The sequence below is a fragment of the Oryzias latipes genome, chromosome 16 (assembly GCF_002234675.1).
Source record: "Oryzias latipes chromosome 16, ASM223467v1".
NCBI classification, from domain to species: Eukaryota; Metazoa; Chordata; class Actinopteri; order Beloniformes; family Adrianichthyidae; genus Oryzias; species Oryzias latipes.
Window position 1 is genome coordinate 19,008,098 of NC_019874.2, and position 20,438 is coordinate 19,028,535.

At 41.2% G+C, this 20,438-nt stretch overlaps 1 protein-coding gene across 1 annotated transcript in view; it reads left to right on the forward strand.

The window, feature by feature from the left end:
* Window positions 1-1,304: 1,304 nt before the first annotated feature.
* The window catches only part of LOC101158050 (thrombospondin type-1 domain-containing protein 4), a 39,113-nt gene continuing 19,979 nt past the window's right edge, over window positions 1,305-20,438 (forward strand). Inside the window, exons 1-4 of the mRNA XM_011485327.3 lie at window positions 1,305-1,617; window positions 2,880-2,943; window positions 6,199-6,761; window positions 8,311-8,971. Coding sequence (XP_011483629.1) covers window positions 1,595-1,617; window positions 2,880-2,943; window positions 6,199-6,761; window positions 8,311-8,971 — 1,311 coding nt within the window. The 5' untranslated portion in view covers window positions 1,305-1,594. The remainder of the gene's footprint in view (window positions 1,618-2,879; window positions 2,944-6,198; window positions 6,762-8,310; window positions 8,972-20,438) is intronic.

Genomic DNA, 20,438 nt, shown 5'->3' on the forward strand with positions numbered 1-20,438 from the left:
CCATCCACAGTTGTCTTCATTTCAGTTAATTGCCCTCAGTCCATTTAAGTGCCTGGTTTTTAGGTAAACTGTTCTGCTTTTTCACCCTCTTTTGTTTCTCCATGTTTTTTGTGTGTGTTATGTTTCAGTGTATTTATTATATGTTATGGTTACTGCCACCACACCTGATCTCTCCTCCAATTTAGGTCCTACGCCACCAATTCCTGAGGGGCTGTAAGCTAGCAGCACAGCGGGTAAACAAAGGGATGATGGGAAAGGAGGGCAGGCTTACTCTGCACCAACAGTGCCGCCCACAACTCAGAGGTGAATTTCTGAATGATTCCTGCTGCTTTGCAGAAACTATGTCCTAGAAAATGACACGTGTTTTTTTTTTTAAATTCAGCCTAAAACGGCCTAATCATGATTAAAAGACTAAGGAGACTTCAATATAAAATTAAGCATTTTGGAGTAATTTCTTAAAACATGTCATCTTTCAAATATTACATTGATGCCAGTCCTGATTTGAGTGAACAGTATAAACTCCATAAAGGCTTGTGTGCATCCTGAGCCTTTTCCTTCAAACTGAGTTACGTTTTATTGGTTTAGAAATCACCAGCCCTTTCTTGTACACGTGCCGCTGGAGAAATCTTGTAAAGAACCTATAATTTTTTCCTGTGTGTGTGTGTGTGTGTGTCACCATGTCTCCTGAGGGTCATTTGACCTAAGTTACTCATTTTAGTAAAGTGTCTGGCTGGGCAGGGCTGTGTGGATTGTCATTTCATCATGTTTAAATGAGATGGCATCAGATGGTTTTTCACATCTGTTTCAGCCCTCACACACACACATATGTAATCATACACACTCAGAGAGGCACATTTCAGCCTCAGAAGTGGCTTGTCTCCTGGGTGCACTTATCCCAAACACCAAATTGCTGAAGCATGTTTGGTTTCTGGTGTTTCAATGGGATTAAACAGTGCACAGAATGCATGTTTTTCTCATGTAAAAATATCTGCTTGTTTTTCAAGAATGGGGGGGGGGGGGACTATGAATCATATTCAAACTGTAAACCACATCATTTGAGCTTGTCAGAGTGTCAGACTCATGAGATAGTCCCTTCCCAACTTTCTTGAAGAAGGCTCAGGATCGTCTGCGCTCATTATTATTCAGTGTGGGAGAAAACGCACAAGGAAACGTTATTTTTTCTTTCTCGATTGTGCAACTAAAACGAGGCTCTGAGGATTATTATTGCTTAGTCAGGACCAACAGTTTGTGAGTATGACAGAGAGAGAGGGTAGGAAGGCGTGAGGGAGAGGAGGGGGAGTGTATAATTTGTGCATGTGAGAGTGAGAAGGAGCCCGAGCGAGAGTTGTATAATCTGTCCATTTTGTGTCTCCCCTCTCCCTGCGTCTCTTTGTGCCCCCACCTGGTTTTCATGCGTCACGGGAGTTTATAATAAGGAAGGACCTGTGAAAAGTTGTGGACTGAACGGAACACACGGAACTCCTCCCGGTGACAGAGCAGGAGCAGTCCTCGCATGTCTTTCAGGCTGGAACGAAGCTCAGATTTGGACCCAAAGCATCACTGAGAGTGTCAGTGTGCAGGAGAATTTTGGAGCATGCAGCTCGGTTCACTGATCAGGTAAAAGTCGGTCCCGTCCAGCTGCTGACTGATTCTTGTCGCCGCATGTGGATTTGCATCTTTCCTTGAGTGTTTGTGCTGACTGTCTCTACGGTGGTTTTGTTGGTGCGGGAAACTTTTACGCGCGAGGCTCACTTGTTGCGCGCCGCTCGCTGCGTTAAATGGTTGGAATTTACCCAGAGGCGCGCATTTTTGAGTAAAAACTGTGTGTTTCCACTCAAATTGGACTTTTCTGAAAGTATTTGTCAGTTAAAGGTTTCTCTCACCCTCTCCCTGTCCTCTCAGTGAGTTTACTCTGCAGTAGCGGCCGTGGAAACGTGGAACCGCGTAGGGGGTCGTTATTTCGGCCTGAGCAGCTCTGTTGTGTCGGGCTGTCCGGGACTTTTCTCTGTGTTTTTCGGGGGTAATTGTGTATTGCAGCGTGGGGAAGCTTCCAGAGACCGCGGCGGTGCACCACATTGGGTAAAACGAACCAATTACACTGCCTACATGTGGCTTGCGGACTGGAGATTGCGGTGATGGTTTGGTTCTCTTGGTGAGCGCTGCAAACTTTATCCCAGCGAGCCCGGCTGTACTTGCACGGTCAGAGCAATTTCTTGGCAGACTGCAGGACGTTATTCCACTTGTTTCCACTGCACTTGTCTCAGAATGTTTGTGTATGGGTGAGATTTTTCTAAATAGATCCGACATTCGCACACAAACAAGTGAGCTTTTGACACTTCTACAGAAAAAGAAAAAACTTAATTTTCTCTTAGAGTTATCCCAATTCCTGACCTCCCTGCAGGAAAACCGTCCTACCCCAGATTGTTTTCGATGTTGGCTCATTAAGCCTGTGTGTGGTTATTGCATATTAGTGTTAAAACCACATCCTCCGGGTGTGTGCAGAGGGAAAACACGCAAGTGCTTGTAAGCACTTCCAAGAGTTTCCCAGATTGATTGAGACGTTTGAACCCCGAGGTCATCGTGAGATTTGTCATCACTTTTCCCGACAAACACCTTTCCATTCAGGTGAAACAGGTTATTTAGTGAATGGAACATTCCTATACCTCAGCTAAATAATGTAAATTGAAGGAAAATATTTGAGACAGATCACATAGGCTTAGAATAATGAGAGTCTTATGTGTGAACGTGAATGGCTTCTAGCTGCACTTTTAGGTCATGGAGTACTGATGTGCTTTAGAAAAAGAACCCCATTCAGCTGCTGTCATTTTTAATCCTGTGATTCTGCCACTTCTCTCCCCCTCTGTTCTGCATCCCTCCAGGCTCTGTGTGCTGTTGGCTTCTGTGGAGGTCACAACCTCCACAACCAAAGCTGCCAAGAGGAAGGTGAGTCATTAGATCATCCAGTTAGGTCAACACATGACTGAAAAGTCAGGTTGACACCCCCCCCTCTCCCTTTCTGTGTGTCCCAAAGCATGAGACCAGAACAGAGAAAGTTAGAAATAACCTTTTTCTTATCGTTATCCTCTCCTGGAGACCAAATACTGTCATGCTTTGATGAGCTATTTAACCCGGTGACAGTAAATGTTACTGATTGCTCAAACAGGGATTAAGGCAAAATCATGCAAAGGGGCGTGCACTGCTGGAGGGTGTGTTATTTAAGTCGAAGCAACAGATAAAGTGATTTTAAGGCTTATCTGGCACCAAAATGTCGCGCACACACCAGCAGAAACTCTTTTACCTTAAAATATGCTGTCATGAGACAATCACCAGGTTCTGTTTTGGTTGAGTGGCAGAGACAAGACTTTGCCAAATGATGTAATGCTACGTAAAAGTCTAGTTGACCTTTTTTTAATCGCTGTAATCATTCATTGCTGGATCTCATTGTAGAGACGCTTAAATCCTTTTAAAGGCAAGAGGGTTTGAGAAGCCTTTTTTGCTCAGGAAAACAAAATATAAATTATACCATCATAGTTAAAATAATTAAAATTTAATCTAAAGCCATATTATTTAATCCATCACTCAAAAACAGTAGTGAAAGCTTCTTTTCCAATGAAAAGTTATGTGTCTGCTCATGTTAAAAGTCACCTTTTTTTTTAATAAATTGTGATGCGTGTGTTTATGGCAAAGTTCAAAGGACCTCCAGATTTATGAATACAATAAGTATCTTGTAAAAAGTTTTAGGAGCAGACCAAAATAGCACCTCAGTGGTGCTGCAGAAGTTAAAGTGGTGGCTGCAGAGGTTAGCAGTGGTTGCTGCAGGGTCACTGCTCACAGCTCATTAATGCTCCCAGTTATGTGGCAGCTGCAGGTTAGATGCCACCTGAGACATGGACTTGGACTTAAAAACTCGAACTTCAGTATCGCCTGCAGAAACTTGAGGCAGAAACAGATAAGCAAGTGGACAAAGTTTATCTGTTTTTTTTCCTCTTTTTTTTTTTAGCTCCAGGACATCAATGTCAGAAAAAATAAATGAAAACTGTCTTTACACAGCGTTTGCACACCACTGGCTGTTATTGTGTCCCCACAAGTTGTTTAAAGTAGTTTAACAACAATTTGTGACAATAGAATATTATTTTAGAAGTTTTCGGACTATAGACTTGTCTTGGATTTGTATCCAAATGCTTCAAACTTGATTTAAAGGGCCTATAGCATGCTATTCTTAAGCTTTTTTGAGTAATCTACATTCATATATATGATAATAGATTACCTTTGGCACACTGAATAGCAAATTTTCTAATCAAATATTAATTCCTTTCCTGAGTTCTTTTCCAGCCCATAACTAGGACAACTTGATATCTGAGGCACCGGCTTTCGCTCATTTGGGTGTCGCACATTTCATGACGTCAACCTAGAGCTGGCCTCGGCAGCGTGTCTGCGTCTCGCCCACGAAAATAAACAACATCCAAACTTTTGCAAAGATGGATGTTCATATTGCACATATAAAATGAAGGGGCTTTTGCTGATCACCGCTAAGAAGGTGTGTGTTATCCTGTGGGCGGAGCTGGCAGTGCAGACTCTTCCTGGAAGGGGCGGTTCCTCACTGATCTACATCACAATGTGAGAACCCGCTTGTTTACATGGGTTGGGAGGGGTACAGGTTTTTAGAGGAATACTAAGAAATGCATGAACAGATAAAAAATAGTGCTTTGGGATTGTTTTTTTTTTGTGAGGAATTAACATTATAATACTCTTAAAAGCTAAAAAAAGTTGATTTAGCATAATTTAGGCCCTTTAAACTTGCAAAAAGAGATTTAAGAACACCTCTTGGTGGGATTCAATACATCGAAAACCTTTTTTTGTACCCACAAACCTGTGCAAACTCCCTTCCACTGGAACCTTTCTCTTTCATTTTCTCGGACTAATGGGAGCCCGTGAGGCAGGACTTAACAAGTGTGCATGAAAATACAAGTTTGCATCTCAACACCTGTCCTCCTTTACCCATCCACCAACTGTTTGTTTCATATTCTTATCTGTGTCTGCCCATGTCCACACCCCTGAAGCACGCATGCTTTTGCAGAGAGTGCAGGGGAAGTTGAGCGCAGATTTTGGTGCCTTCTCAATGGAAACTTTTGTTCAGCTCGCATGTTTGCCACACTGCCAACCAGGCCAGTGCCTCGGTTATGAAATGAGAGGAAAAACATTTATCTACAACCTCACAGGAGTGAATCAAAGCCTTAACTGATTTTGTTGTGGACATATCCCACCAACTCCAGTCAGTTTGTTCAGCTGCTCTTGTGGCGTTGGCAGGTGACACAGTGTCTTTGAGCCAAAGCGCAGTATGAAGAATTCAGGATTTATATTTTTGCCTCAGAGGAAGGAAAGTCACGAGACGGCAGAGAAAGAAATCCCAGCAGAGAGTTAGGATTTTGCGATGGAAAAGGTTTCACTTCTATAACTTACAGCAGCTTTTAGTCAGTCAGTATAGTACAATTTATGGGACACATCAGGAAAAAGTACTAGAAGAGATTAAAATGATATCATCCAGGTATAATCAGCTGCTTTTTTGATATTGTTTTTAGATTTTAAGAACGTAAGAGGAAAAAAAAACGACAGATCTCTGAATAAAAGAGATTGTGGCCTCAGGGAGAGTAAATTATATGTTAAATGTGGCTGTTTGGCCTTAAATTACGGTAAGGAAATCCAGACAACAAATGTTTATTTAGTTCTTCTTAGCACCATTGATCCTCGTCTGCTTAAGAAGTTCGTCTTTGAACAAAAATGAATTCCAGACAGTTTTTGAAGAAAATAATTAAAGCCCTGAACTTCATCACCCCTTTACTTTTTATTCTACAATCCTGAGATGTGCAGCATCTGTACATTTCAGATCTCAGCTTCATGTGTGGCAGAGCTTTCAGAATTCTCTTCCTTGTGATATCTGTTACTGTAGTTCTTTCCTTTTTCAATCCAAACTTAAAACTCTATAATTTAAATCTGCAGTTTCTCTGATATCCTCCTAGTTCTATTTTTGTACCACATTTTTCCCCCTATTAAATTACATTTTTAGTGTTTTACCAACTCTATATCTCCCCTGTGTGTATTGAAAATTGTATTTAAAAATATATATAACGTTTAATGTTCTCAAACAAATTATTGCATGCTCAGATGGTTTTTTTTGTCTCTGTGTGTTTGTGTTTTCAGGCGGCCTCTCGTAGGTCCAGACAGGTTTTTGAGGTGGAGCCTGTGGAGGGCGTGTGGTCCCTCTGGGGGGAGTGGTCAGAATGTTCTCAAACTTGCGGCGTAGGTGTCTCACTGAGAAGCAGGCTGTGTCTGGCCCCTCCACCTCCTCAGACCCGCCCCTTCTCCCCACTCAATTGGGCAGGATATCTCCCTGGGGGCAACGGACGCCCTGCGACCTCACCTGTGAGCCCATACTACCAGTCTCGTCACCCTGGGCAACATCCATCGTATAACTCTCCATCAGTCTCCACCAATAACAACCCAGGATTGCCCTTGTATCTGAACTCACCTGCTGCTGCTCCAGGGCAACCTGCCCGCTCGCTTCCTTTTTATCATCCAGATTTTCCCTCAACCAATCAAGATGCAGTTTCTTCTTACCGCTCCCCCTACCACGTGCCTTCACAAGGCTACAACCAGCCACCAAGAGTCTTCAGGAGGCCACAAAACCCAGGAGCAGAGAGAGCCGGAGCAGGTGGGAGCAGACGCTCAGTCTCGACCAATCGAGAGGTTTCAACTTCAAGGAGGTGAGTGACCCTGAAGGAATTCAATGTACATCAACCCAACCTAAATCACTAAGAGCAGAAAGAAAGGAAACACCTTAAAGCATCATTCTGAAGGTTTGCTTTGCCTCTGACCATAACCATCAACATAGATGAGTGGTTTCTTTAACCATCCTCATGTCAGAGATGAACAGCCCTGTAGCAAACAAAACCTAAAATTTGTTTTGGTCCACAGATTTCATTTGACATAAGAGGAAACCTCGGGTTAGTTTTTTTTAAATGTTTTTGAATAGATGTGGATTTTTCCCTGTTGATGTCTCTTCTTTTGTGGGGCTTTTTGAAGGATCCTTTTTATATTAAAATTCATGAGGTTTTTGCTGCAGGGGAGCACAGACAAAGCTAAAAAGGGATTTCAATCTAATGTTTCACTTTTTTATGAACTCATCCTAACATAAATGTTTAGTTTGTTTTTGAACTAGTGATCAATTATAGTTCATCAAAGTTCTGTGTTTTCATTTTTGATGTCTGAGAATAAAAGCTTGTGTGTTTGGTCCTGTCAGCACCCTGAGTTCTCCTTTTTAAGGAGACATTCTTTCACACAAAAGGAAGTGATTCTTGCATGGGTGGCATTAGCAACAGAGCTTTGTTTGGGTTAAACAGTAGCTGTCACATTCTTAAAAGACAAAGAGAAGATATGTATCTCATCAGAGAAAGCACAACGAGAAGCCAGAGAGAAGGAAATAGAGTTTCAATGTACCCCACATTGTTGAGGATTATTAAAGACCCACTCCGATGGAAACGGTACGGGTTTTTGTGGAATTTTTCTCATGACAGAGATTTTATATAAAGAGAAAATTAATCTTAAATTGTGTTTTTTAAATTTAAATCATTGTGAATCAGAAGCAGACACAAAAATGACGTTGAAAAAGCTCTTAAGTGTGACATAAAAGTTACAACTGCAGGCCACAACCGTCCTGCGCCACTTCATTCTGATGCATCCGCTTGCAGACAAATAGATCCATGTATGTCTTTTTTTTCCCTCTCGAACTGGCATGTGGCTCCAAACTGTACTGTTGCAAAGCACCAATATTACTCACGATTTTTGTTGCACCGTTAATGTTATCTTGGGTTTTGTGTGGGGTGTGGGGCTGTAAGCTAGTAGGAGAGCTTGTAAACAGATTGATGTTGGGAAATGGGGACAGGCTTACTCAGCCCCAACAGTCCCGCCAACAAATCAGACATACATTTCTGATAAACTCCTGCTGCTGTGCAGAAACTATGTTATATAAAACAACAGCTTTTTTTTTTTAATTAAGGCTAGAAACTGCATTATCACAATTTAAAGACCGCTTAGAAAATAGATCAAAGTGGGAATTTAAGGCACCATTAGCTTAATGACAGTGTTTACTATGATAATCATCTGTGTTTTACAGTATTATTTATGGACCACTTTGCCCGATCATCATGGATTTTTGCTGCCATGTAGTTTTTGTCACTTGTTTTTCTGTTGCTGCACATCTTTCTTTTCTAATACTCCATGGTTTTCATTTGTTATTTCTCCTCTGACACGCAGGCCTTCCAGTATCCGTCCAGGTCAGTTTGGATATGGCAAAGTTCCTTTCTCTCTGTCCCTGCATCGGACCAATAGGCAGGCTCGCCACACGGTTAATGGCACTGATGAGACCCTGGGACTCAACATGGAGAACATTGTGGCAGAGGAAGAGCAGATGGGTGGAGATGAAAAACTCATAAATACGGGGAGGGCTGAGGAGGAAAAGGGAGAGCTGGAGATCAGTGAAGCCCTTGGCACTAAGGAGGAACCTGAAACAACCACCGACAGGCCCCGCCCACACGTGGATCCAAGATCACACACACACACTGCTTCGGGGAGAAACAGAGTTGCATCCCGTGTCCCCGTCTCCCGCTCCCAGTCCCCCTTCAGTCACCGCCCTCATTTTGACTGGAGCTCAGTCACCGCTCCTCCACCGCCTGTGCACTCTTTCTCCCGCTCTCGTTCCTCACCTTTTGCTTCACCTCTCCACCGCCCAAGCCAAGAGCACAGAGATAGGGAGCTACACCAAGGCTTCAACCCCCGGGCCCCGCCTGATGGCAATGTCTACCCTTTCCAGCACTCGCATGCGTCGCACCTGGGGGTCGAATCAAGCAGACACGGCGCTTCTCAGGTGTACAAATGCTCAGGGCCTGAGAGGGAGTACCGCAGATGCTTCTCTCAGGTAAGACTGCATCCAAATCTTCTCCTAAGAGCATTAAAATGAGACATTCCATTGAATTTATTGCTTAAAAGCCTCTTTTAGTAATCAAAACCTCTGTCTGCGTTCAACCCTGCTGACTCAGCTGCTTGATTTATGTTTGAGCTGAGTTTCAGGTAGCCTTCAAGCAGGTGAAAACAGTGGAGCTGAAGTTCATTTGACTGCTGTCACTCTCCAGCTCCAACACTAGCTGGTTGTCTCTGAGCATTCGCTCGGAAACCGCCTGCTACCCTGAAGCACACATGTACGCCGGGTCACATCAAGACCACACACCTCTGTTATGAGCTCCTGCACATACCTTACTTGTGAATATTTGTGCATATGTTTCAGGGTTACTTTGGGCCAGACCGCGCACGCGTGACTTTGCAGATGTCTCTGTATGTTCATTTGATACAGTGAGCCTGACTGGGGCCTGGAGTGGTGATTGGGGTTGTGACACTCTCCATTACTCTCCATGGAGCCCACTGAGAGCTTTATCAGGAGCTAAGTGGGTTCTGCCAAGAGTAGCAGCCAGGCACATGAAGGCTGCTCTGATGACACAGATCCTCAACACTTCAGAGTGAAGGGGAAGAAAAGTGCATCTGCTTCCTCTGAGGCAGGCAAACATGCAATATTAAAAAGAGATTATTACCCTAAATTACAAACATAAATTCTGTTGATAATTAGCCTTGGATAGATAACCTTTACTTTCCTCTCCACTGAGTCACAAGCTAAAAATGAATTAAATAAATTGAATTAAAATTTTTTCAGAAAAAGTAAACTTTTCCATAAAAAGGTTTTATGTCCTTATCTATCCTCACGGTTTAGGGAACTTGAACTTGAACAACTTAAATGAACAGAATCCTCTTTTTTCATCTTTTTGGAACTTTATAGCCTTTAAAGTGAAGTGACACATATGACTTAGTTTGAAGTTGGATTTGACTGTATTTTGTTTTTCACTTCTTACTCCTTTGTGCTGATTTCCAAGTTTCAAATTCCACTCAGATTTGAAAAGGATTTCTTCTGGATTACTTCAAACTAGCACCAACTTAAATTTCTAAGTGGGAAAATATGATAAAAATGTACAAACTGTGTTTGAATTTATAGATGGAGCTGGAAGGAGGGAACTTCTTTTTATTTTTGATTTTTTTTATCTTACTTTGCTGCTACCTGTGGTTTTATAGTTAATTATCTTGATAACAACATGGATGTTTGTGTGTTCTACATATTTCTTCCAACTTCCATCCATCACAATCTTTCAACCTCTGAAATCTGAGAATTGTTGATATTTCAGAATAGTGGGGACACAAAGAGCCAAACTCAAACTTTGTTTTTTTTCCTGCAAATCTTTGCACCACCTTGTTCCAACCACAGACTTCTGCAGGAGATTTGATGTCTATCACTATTACGCTGGCCTGCTATCATATGCATTCCTTTCTGATTAGACATCCTCTAATTTAAAGTTTTGACAAGATTTAATCTGATTACATCCTTGCACAGCTGCACTTATCATACCTAGCATGTTTATGTTGAAACGGCCATCATTTCTCTAAGAAGTAAGGTCGTTCAGTATGCATGAAGTCCCCGAATAGAAAGAGAATTTAAGTATGGAAGACAAAAATACTCAAAGTGACATGTGAGCAGGTTATTTTTTCCACTCACTGCAGGTCTATCTGGAGTGGGAGCGTAAGGGGAGCTGATAAGACTGGGTTTTAAAATCTCCCCTCACCTCCGTTTCCACACGGCTACATCTTGCTCCCATGAAGTAGACACTCAGTCGCAGTCAGGCTGACACTTTTGGGCCCTCGACTCTTCCCTCTAGATAATGTGGCGGCACCCCTTGTTGTTTTTCCTTCTCCTCTTCTTTCCTGCGTCTGACACCGCTCCCTCATGTCAAAGCCGATTTGGCAGGACACAAGCCCCGTGTGTGCCAGCAGGGCTAATAGCAGTCCTGTGATGACTGATGCTGACTCACTGGGTTACATATTTACTAACTGTGAGCCTCTGTTTTAGCTTGTTTGTGTCTGCAGCGGAGTCCTGGTTTCTTCCAAATGGGTTTCAAGTGAATGCAGGACTTCGCCCAGGCTTGCATGCGCTCAATATTCGTGCAAGCAATTAAGGGAGTGAGGGAGACTGAGTGTGACACATCCTATTATCTATTAGGTGTGTTTGTCATACCACTGCGTGCTTGAGGCCCATCACAAGTGTGATTGGCTGTGTATTTTTTACTGTTGCATTAGAGCAATGGGGAACCAGTAGAGGGACAGAGGAAATGGGGGCTAAGGTGAATGTGGGCATGCATGTGTTGGAAATGTGTGTAAATAAGCTCACGGTGGTTGAGGAAGTTACGCAGTGGAGCTGCAGTGAAAGAGAGCACTGTTTTTAGAAAATCTGCACACACAAGTGGGGGGTGGTGGGGGTGTTGAAAAGGCAAGGGGAGAGATCAAGTCATGAGGGACATAGTGATGGAGGCTGATTAAAATCAGATCTAAGAGGGAGGAGTTATTCATCTTTGTGCCCTAAAATCCTTAAAACTGTGATTTAAAAATCAAACATACCGGTAAGTTTAGAATAGAATCAAATCCATTTTTACCCCAGAAAAAGCAGTTTAGTGGAGTTTCGACTTCAATGTGTGCATAAAACTTAGGGGTTAAGCTTCAAAACCATGAAAAGCATAAACGCGGTTAAAGAAGTGCTGACATCAAAACAAGCATTTTTTGTTAAATTCCACATGTAGATGAATTTATCTGAGATAACCCTTTTAAAACGTCAGCTGGGTGCGACTGAAACGCCATGGTTCAGCGCCTTTGCATGCATCAAATCCTTAATGGTTTCTTCAGCCGCAGATTTAGATCTGCAGATAAAACAAGCGTTTGAAGTCATTTTTGTATCCATTCTTGAAATTTACTGACGGTTTGGTGATCTGAAGTGGATCTGGTCAGCGGGTCTAATCTGGATTTTTACAAATGCATTAGTTAGCATCTATTTTAGCTGCTTCTAACTCTAAAAACTGTAGTTTCTGTGATTTTCTCCTTACTTGATAACTTTACTTAAATCCAATTTCTGTAATAATAAACAGCTTTTATCTTTCTTTGGTAAAAAGAAATAATAAAACCTGCATGAGAAGGTTTCTAAAAAGCCTGTACGATTAGTAAATTTTCACTCCGATCCTCTTTTTATCTGTTTTCAAAGCGTTCCCAGTGGTCATTTTATGCTATATGAAGCCACAAAAAAACACCTGTGTCATTTTCTAGAACAAAGTTTTTGCATAGCTGCAGTAGTTCATCAGAAACCCTCTTCTGAGTTGTTGGCGGAACAATCTATTACAAACTTCATTTTTTCTCTGCTCCTCTTTTACGATTTGAATAAAGAAACCTAGAAATGTAAAATTAAGCTTAATTTTTTCTTTAAATGTCATCATCATTAGAAAAATACCTCAAGAACATGTTAAAAACAGCAAAAACACAATTTTCATCAGAGGGTTCATTAAAGTTTATGTTTTTTTTCAATTTTTTTGATTGATAAAGTATCTCTTTGCCCGTTCTAAGAGGCAACTCCACTTTGTCCGATGGTAAACGTGTCAACACTGTTTGACATCTCTTAATTAACTTAATAATAATCCAATTTAACAGAAACACAAAAAAATTTGCAGCCCACATATCAGACAGTAAAATGGTGCCTGCAGGACATTTTAATGTTTTTGTGTTGATCATTTTTGTGATTCTTGCCCCTGAGAATCAGGTAGCAAAAGAGAGTAGGCCTGCAGCTTCATCAGAGGAGATGTGAAGGAGAAGTCAGGCTCCTGAAGGAAAAACAAAAGACGGCTTGTGTTGCAGAAAGGTTTGTGGAAAAGTGTGTGTTTGTGCGAGAGCGAGCACATGAGGTCTGTGACAACGGGAGAAGTTATTCTCTCAGAGCGAGATGTGCAGGAAAGGTGGAATTTGAGAGGAATATGTCCGGCGCGCACAAAGAAGAACAGACGTTTTCTTTCTAAAAACTTTCAGACTGTGTTTCTTTGGATGTTGAGGCTCTCATTTCAACCCCACCCCCCTACCCTCCCATCTTCAGAATAAACATGTGCCCCCAAATTGCTAACAGGGACAGAAAGTCATGGAAGGTGGATTTAAGGTGGCCTCTTAAGGCAGATAGCATTAGAAATGGGGGAATGGAGGTGGAAATCATCTTTTTCTACTGCTTTGGGTTTTCTTTCTTAATTTGGGTACCTGAAGCACACTTAATGTTGTTTCAACAACGTTTTTTTTTAAATACAGCTATTCATTTTGCTGCAGTTTTTATTTTATTTCTCTACAAACATGTGAATCCATCCAACCATGAGGCTGCTGCAGCCTATCCCCAGTTACTGTTGGGTGAAGGCAAGGTACACCCTGAACAGGTCGCCAGTCTGTTGTAAGGTCACACACTTTCATAATGCACACCTAGGCACAATTTAGTGACCCCAATTAAGCTACAAAGCATGTTTCTGGAGTGTGGGTGTGCCTGGAGAAAACCCACACATGCGTGGGATTTGAACCAGGGTCGGCTGTGACCCGAGGGTGCAAACCACTGCTCCACCACACAGCTCTCTATGTAAAGCTAGAAGAAGTTAAAAATGGTTTGAGGCTGTCTTCTTATATTCTCCATCAGTGGAGATCTGCAAGAATGAACTGTCCTCTTCTTGGAGTTCTGGGCTCAGAGGGGGGCTACACGTTCTGACGAACCTTTTCTTTCTCTGGACGGTTCATGTAAACCAGAGGCTTTCGTTTTCGTCATCTTGGCTTGAGCTGAACTCATTGTGACACAGCATGGTGGAAAGTGAGATTTTAATGAGGGGGAAAGTGATGGAGCTCAGCTTTAAAGGGAAAAGAACTTCTAATCAGTTCATAACATTGTATACTAAGATGGAGTTAAATAGTGTTTTACCTTATTGAGAGAAAATTTAGACGTTAAAACAGAACTGGATCAGGAGAAGCTAATAAAACAGAACAGAAAAGGTTGGATTTTATAATGAAGGCATCTTTCTGTTGGTTTAGGTACCACTCATGGATCCAAATGTCACTTTCAAGTTTCACAAATAATTTCATTTTTATTTAGGCAAAGTAATTAACTTCTTTAAGATTGGAATGATAGTATTTTTGGATTCATAATCCACTTTAGCTGAATTTTCCTAGAGATGACAGCAGGCTTGTCAGCAGTGATGAGTTTAGGATTCTGTTTTTCCAAAAAATGATTCATTTTCTCTATGTTTTCCCTGCTTTAAGTCCTCTCCGAACAGACGAGGAAAACAAAAAGGTACCTGGATTTATTTGTCTGTAAGAGGATCGGTTCGCATGAAGCATAACAGGAAGCTTGTGGCCCACCGATTGTAGCATCTACGCCAAAGCCATAAACTTTTTCCAACAGCATTTTTTCATCTGCTCCTGATTCACGATCGAAATTAAGTAATACTCTTCTTTATAAATGTCCTTAATCATGAGAAAAATGCAACTAACATGTTATAAACACCATTTTAATTTGGAGTGGGTCTTTAAAAAGACTTTTTTGTCATGTTTTGTAGGAGCACATCTTACACTCTGTGGCTTTGCTTAACGGATACAACACATGGCCCTATTGAAGTGTTAGTGATCTTGTGACATTCTTCACCAACTTGTGGCTGCAATACAATTTTTCCCACCAACTTCAAAAACAATACTTAAAATATTATAATTTAAAAAAAACCTCAAAATGTTCATTTCTGTTGAGAAAAACAGTGAAGAAACCAATTTAAGAAAGTAAAAGAATGTTCGTCTTTTAAGTACGGTATTGTTTTTTTGTTGATCTTTAGTAAAACTCTGTGTTCCACTTCCTAACGTGTTCCTGCCTCTTAATTTGTGGTAGTTGAGATATCTGCAAGCAAACTGAGAGGAAAACTGCTGCCTCTGTTTATATCGGATCGGCACACTTTAAAGAATTTCATGCTAATTTGTTCCTGTGCCACAGCAGGATCCTCTGTGGAAGTGAGTTATTCAGCCTGGAGTTTGTTTGTTCTATTGACAGAACATGCCATGTCCCAGCTGGACATTAAGTTGATAGCTGTAAACTCAGATGATCTGATCCAATGACAGTCTGTCATTACACTGATGGTGGTACACAGCAAGTATATTATTAGGACTATAAGTTTAGAGCCATGTTCCTCAGCTCCAAACACTGTTAAACTCACTGTTGGGTTCATCTGGTGTTGTGCAGGTCCAGATGTGTTAGGCTGCGGGAGGCGCACACACTTCCATACACCAGATCCACGTGGACTCATTCAAACTCAGCCGTTCTTTCTTTGTTGAAGTTTTCTTAACAAGCAGAGGTACCTGTTTTCCTACAAAAAACAGCTACTGCTCCTTCAGCCTGCTCACAAGGGCTCCCGCCTGCTTCGACGTTCCCCTGTAATTTCCTTTCGGCCTGTTTTCTGTCACTCCTCAATGCTCTTTTGTTGAATGTCAGCAGTTTTCAACCTCATCTCACGCATAACACCATTTGTTTGTAGACTAAATGGGGCAAATATTTTTATATTAGTATTTTTCTGAAAATAAAATCAATTTAGATGTATTTGGGAGAGGCTCAGAAATGCTTCAAGTACATGACTAACTCTGGCATCTAAAGTGAAAAGAGGAGACACATGAGAATTGCTTAAATACAGAACAGCTTCAGCGCCTCCATTACCAATCTGCAAGAGGACATGAGAAAACTTGCTTCCACATAAACAAAAGCAGGACTGTAAACTGCTGTGTAAATAACACGCTCATAAAAAACACTCAGTAAAACGGATTAACCTTCTCCAGAAATTCTTGAATGCAGCTGTAATGCAAGAGGAACAACTAATTTCCTCTTTATTGGGTACAGTTTTTCAACAACTTGCTGATGCATTTTTATCACCAGCCAAAGGCAGCATCATAACCTACTGTAGTTTCAACTGAGGGACAGAGCCAGAAAAGGAAAGGTTATTTAAACGTAGCATGAGTGAAAATGACTGACATGAGTACTTTAAACACTGCAGAACTTCAGGGATGTTTGTACAGCAAACCTGGACAGGTGACCAGTTTGTCATAGGGCTAAACAACCATTCACAACTATATTAACTAATAAGTTGTAAATTACCGATACGAAGCCCATTGAGACGACTGTTGTTGTGAATTTGGGCTATACAAATAAAATTGAATTGAATTGAATTAAACCTATGAAGCCCATTTCTGGACTAAGGAAAGTGCCCAGACAGAATGCATGCATTTCCAGTGAGAACATACAGACTACACATAATATGGTTTGAACCAGGGTCTTCTCACTGTGAGGCAGGAGTGTTAACCACTACACTGCTGAAAAAGCATTACATTAGAGATGTTTTTCATAATGCATCTGGCCTCCTGAAGTTTGAATTAACACTACATCCTACTTTACCAAGGCACATCTGAAGTCAATAAAAGAAACTGATCCCTTACTATCTGATTGGAGATTTATAACCATAGTTTTGGGTGTAGGGATGTCTTTTAATGCTGGAGCTATACAATAAATGACTTAAACGCGAGACTCATGCTTGCCACATAGCCAGTGTTTAACTTATCTTACTGATAACTAGGGACACAATGTTGCTTTGTGATTTAATCTCCACAAATGCAAGAAGTGTCCCTCTGAATTAGTCTGGTTCTGTCCTTTGGATGTTCTTAGCCCTATTAGTTTAAGGCTACTATTCACTGTGATGCACAGATGTCTCATTCGATCCCCAGCCATTATTCTAAATGTTTTTCTTTTTCCATCGTCAACTAAATCCAAACTAAATGGCCTGATGTAAAACAGATGGACATTGGAGAAGCACCGATGGTCATATTTATCTTCCTAAAATAATTTTCCAAGAGGCTGAACAGCTTTATGCTGGAGAGCGCCGTTCTATTCTCCTTAAACTTCTTAGCACTCACTTTCAATGAATTAGAAGCAGCTTAGCACCAGATGTGCCGCAAAATCAGAAACATAGATAAACATTTAAGCCAACAACATGTGACTCACATAAACTGTACAAACTATCTACGTGGCTCAGATTTTTACAGTTTTATGTCATGTTGAGAGTCATGGTGGGCTGGAGTTTATTGCAGCTGTCGCAGGAAAAGAGCTAGGTTCCACCTGGACAGGTTACCATTCTTTCATTTTTTTTTTTTTGTGAAACCTACATTGCAGGACAACAGCTAGTTAGTGCATCAGACAAAATACTAAAATCTTGAATTAGTCACTGTTTGCCAAACTTTTCCTAACATGGCTTTTAGATCCAGGTTTCAAATACTGCACTCAGATGAAGGAAGCAGTTTTTCTTCTGCTGGGTGACTTGAAAGGTATTGAACCAGTAAGTGTCAATGCACCCAGCTCGAGCCCCTTCAACAGATGTATTCGGGTTTTTGGAATCTACAATCAAAAAATATTCAGACTGAAGAAGGCCTATCTTATTATTAAAGACTCTTTTTTTATGGGATGAGATGAAAAGCTGCTAAAAGTTCATTTTTTATCATTTATTGAGCTTGTGTTTTTGTAAATTTAGCCTACACTTATTTAGTAAGAAATCATTCCCCCATCGTTTTCTTTAGAGAGCCCCTAACCTTCAACTGGTGGCAACAAAAGCAGCAAGGTGGTTTCCTGCAACTTACAGGCTCATGGCTTCCAGCTCAGCATTGGCCACAGAATGTTAATCACTGAAACTACACGAGCATGTCATGGATTTGAGTCAAGCACACAGTGATTAGTCCTGCTGCTTGTTGAGTTATGGCTGCTGGGGCCAACGGTCACTTGTTTTGTCTGGAAGTGCTGCAGTAATCCTAGAGGAATGACCTCTTTAAAGGAACTGAGGTGATACGGTCAAATGTGCAGGCATGGGCTCGCATGGTGAATGAGTTTGCAGTGAACAGAATGGCCAGTCATGCCAGCTTTTCCCTGGGCAAACACATTAGCAATAAACGGTTCCTGCATTTCCCTGAAAATGTTTTCCTCTCTGCTTCTTTTTTAAAAAGCTTCAAAGCAGATTTTAAGCAAAATGGATGTTTCTGATAAGGATCAACAACTTTTTCGTAGAAGTTTTTTTCCCATGAGCTGCGACAAAGACGTCAGAGATCTAGTTTTGACAGTGTTCACTCACACCCCATTCTTGAATATGTAAACGGAATTATTTCTTAGATAAATTACTAAGAAACATTTGTGGAAAAATCCAATTAAAGTTGAGGTCAAATTCATGAAGAAACATTGTAATTTCCTCCCAAAGTTGTAAGTAAAACTGCATTTTCAATTTTATAAAACCTATTTTTATGTCCAACTTACCTACATCTATTGCAAAAACCACCAAATTGAATCTGAAAATGAGACTTTGTGCTCGCCAGACATTATTATTGTTGTTTTGTTTGACTCAGTGAGTGTGTTTTCCCTCCATTTTTCCTGTTCTCTGTTCATGTTATGGAGACCCCTCACCTTAGACGCACAGTATGCAAGTACTTACAAAAACACCTTAATTCTCTTCCAGAACCATGAAACACTGGTGAGCATGTCTTTTCTCGTCTCTTTTTACTCTTCACCTCCCCTCCCTTACGTCTCGACTTAGTCCATTAGCCTCCCAATGTTTTAACATGCTTTAAAATCTCCAGGGAGGCAAATCCACTCACACTTTAGCGCTCCTGTGGGTCATACTCATGAATGCAAACATTTGACTGCTTCTTGCATTCTTTCCTTCCGCTCGCATCCATTCTGCGTCTCCTCAGCCTATCCTCACGCATCCACGTTTCTGCTTAAATTTGTTCTCTCGTTGTTGTTTATGTTCTTACAAGTGCACACGTACTAATGTCCGGAAACCAGGATCCAGTTTTAAAGGGAGGTCAACATGTTTATGTGCAGCAGAAAGATTTACAACTATTCCCAACCTTATTTCACACTGAAGTCAGGACAGATTTACACCATTCTGCGAAAATATTGTACGGATACATGCTGACCTTCAAGGACCTGCTGATACTACTGAATTTAGCCAAACACACTATTATATACAGGGCTTACGGACAGTAATGTTTCACCTACAGAGACAAAAAAGCATTGAAAGGACCTTCAGTTTCAAGCATGTGCAACATGAGCAAACTGTAACACACATTATTTACAAGCTGGTTTCGTGTTTTCATAGAACCAAAACAATCAATGAGATCCGTTTTAGTGCTTTTTATGTAATAGCCAGATCCATTTCAACATGCACTTACACACTGACAAGCCGTGAAGGTAAAGAATCCAGGGAGACCAGTGCCAGACAGTGCACAATCGGAGTTTTTTAATCCATGAGAGTCTTTTAGTTACACTCAGTCACAGAGGCTTGTTCACATGGGAACCGTCGCCCTGTGCTGGAGTGTGGGTATATGAGCTCAATGATTCGCTTGCTGTTGTCTCCCTACATGAATAGCTAAAAAATGTCCAGCTGTTTAGCAACAGCTGTGAGCAAAGAGCAGCTCAGTCTAAAAAAACGAGGAACAAAAAGACGGAGAAAAGACACGAAAATTGTAGAGCTGACAGGGGCTTTAGTTGCAAAGAAATCTGAGATCCTTGTGTGTGGTATGCCAGTGGGTCTGTCTGTGTGTTGGTGTATGCGTGTGTTTGTTGATGCTGCCAGCTGTGTACCAGAGGGCTTTAATCTCGCCAGGCAGAAGGTTTCTGGCTTCCCACGGTATACCTGATGAAGAATTTCTATGCAGTAAGAGAAACTTTTCCGAGCTTTAAACCTTTCAATAAAAAGGGGAGAAAATGACTAAATTAACAAAACAATTATCCATGTTTAAAATGTTAATATATAGATATACACACAAGGGATGTCAGTTGAAAACAAGGACTACTGACTCACAGTCAATGCAGTTCAAAACACTCTCTGGGAAAACAATTTTCTAAGGACCCATGGAAAACAAGGTGGGGGCAGTATGAGGGTTAGAGACATGTCTGGTCCAGTACCTCCTCTTGGCTACCTCCACACTGTTCCTGGTGGTTATAGGTTGGCATCAGAGGTAGGCAGTGGAGCCGGCATCAGTGTGTGAATGTATGTTTGCATGGGTGAATGGGACTGTGACTGTAGTCAAGTCAAGTCAAGTCAACTTTATTTATAAAGCACTTTTAAAACAGCAGAAGCTGACCAAAGTGCTTAACAATGCAGAATAAAAACAATACAACAAACAGCATAAAATCAATAAATTAAATAAAAATAAATAAAACCACCCAATAAAACCTGGTGTAAAGCTGTGTTTACGTACACCAGGAATGTGACGAATGTTCAAGAACAAGAATTTGTATGATTGGTCAAATTTTACCTGGTTGAATTGCAATTGAATTGACGCATGTTTTGTCCGTGGAGCCTGAACACGGTTGTAGACTTGTGAACGCAAGAGTTTTGAACGGGGAAGCCCAAAATGCGCATTTACATCAACTTTTTATAGGA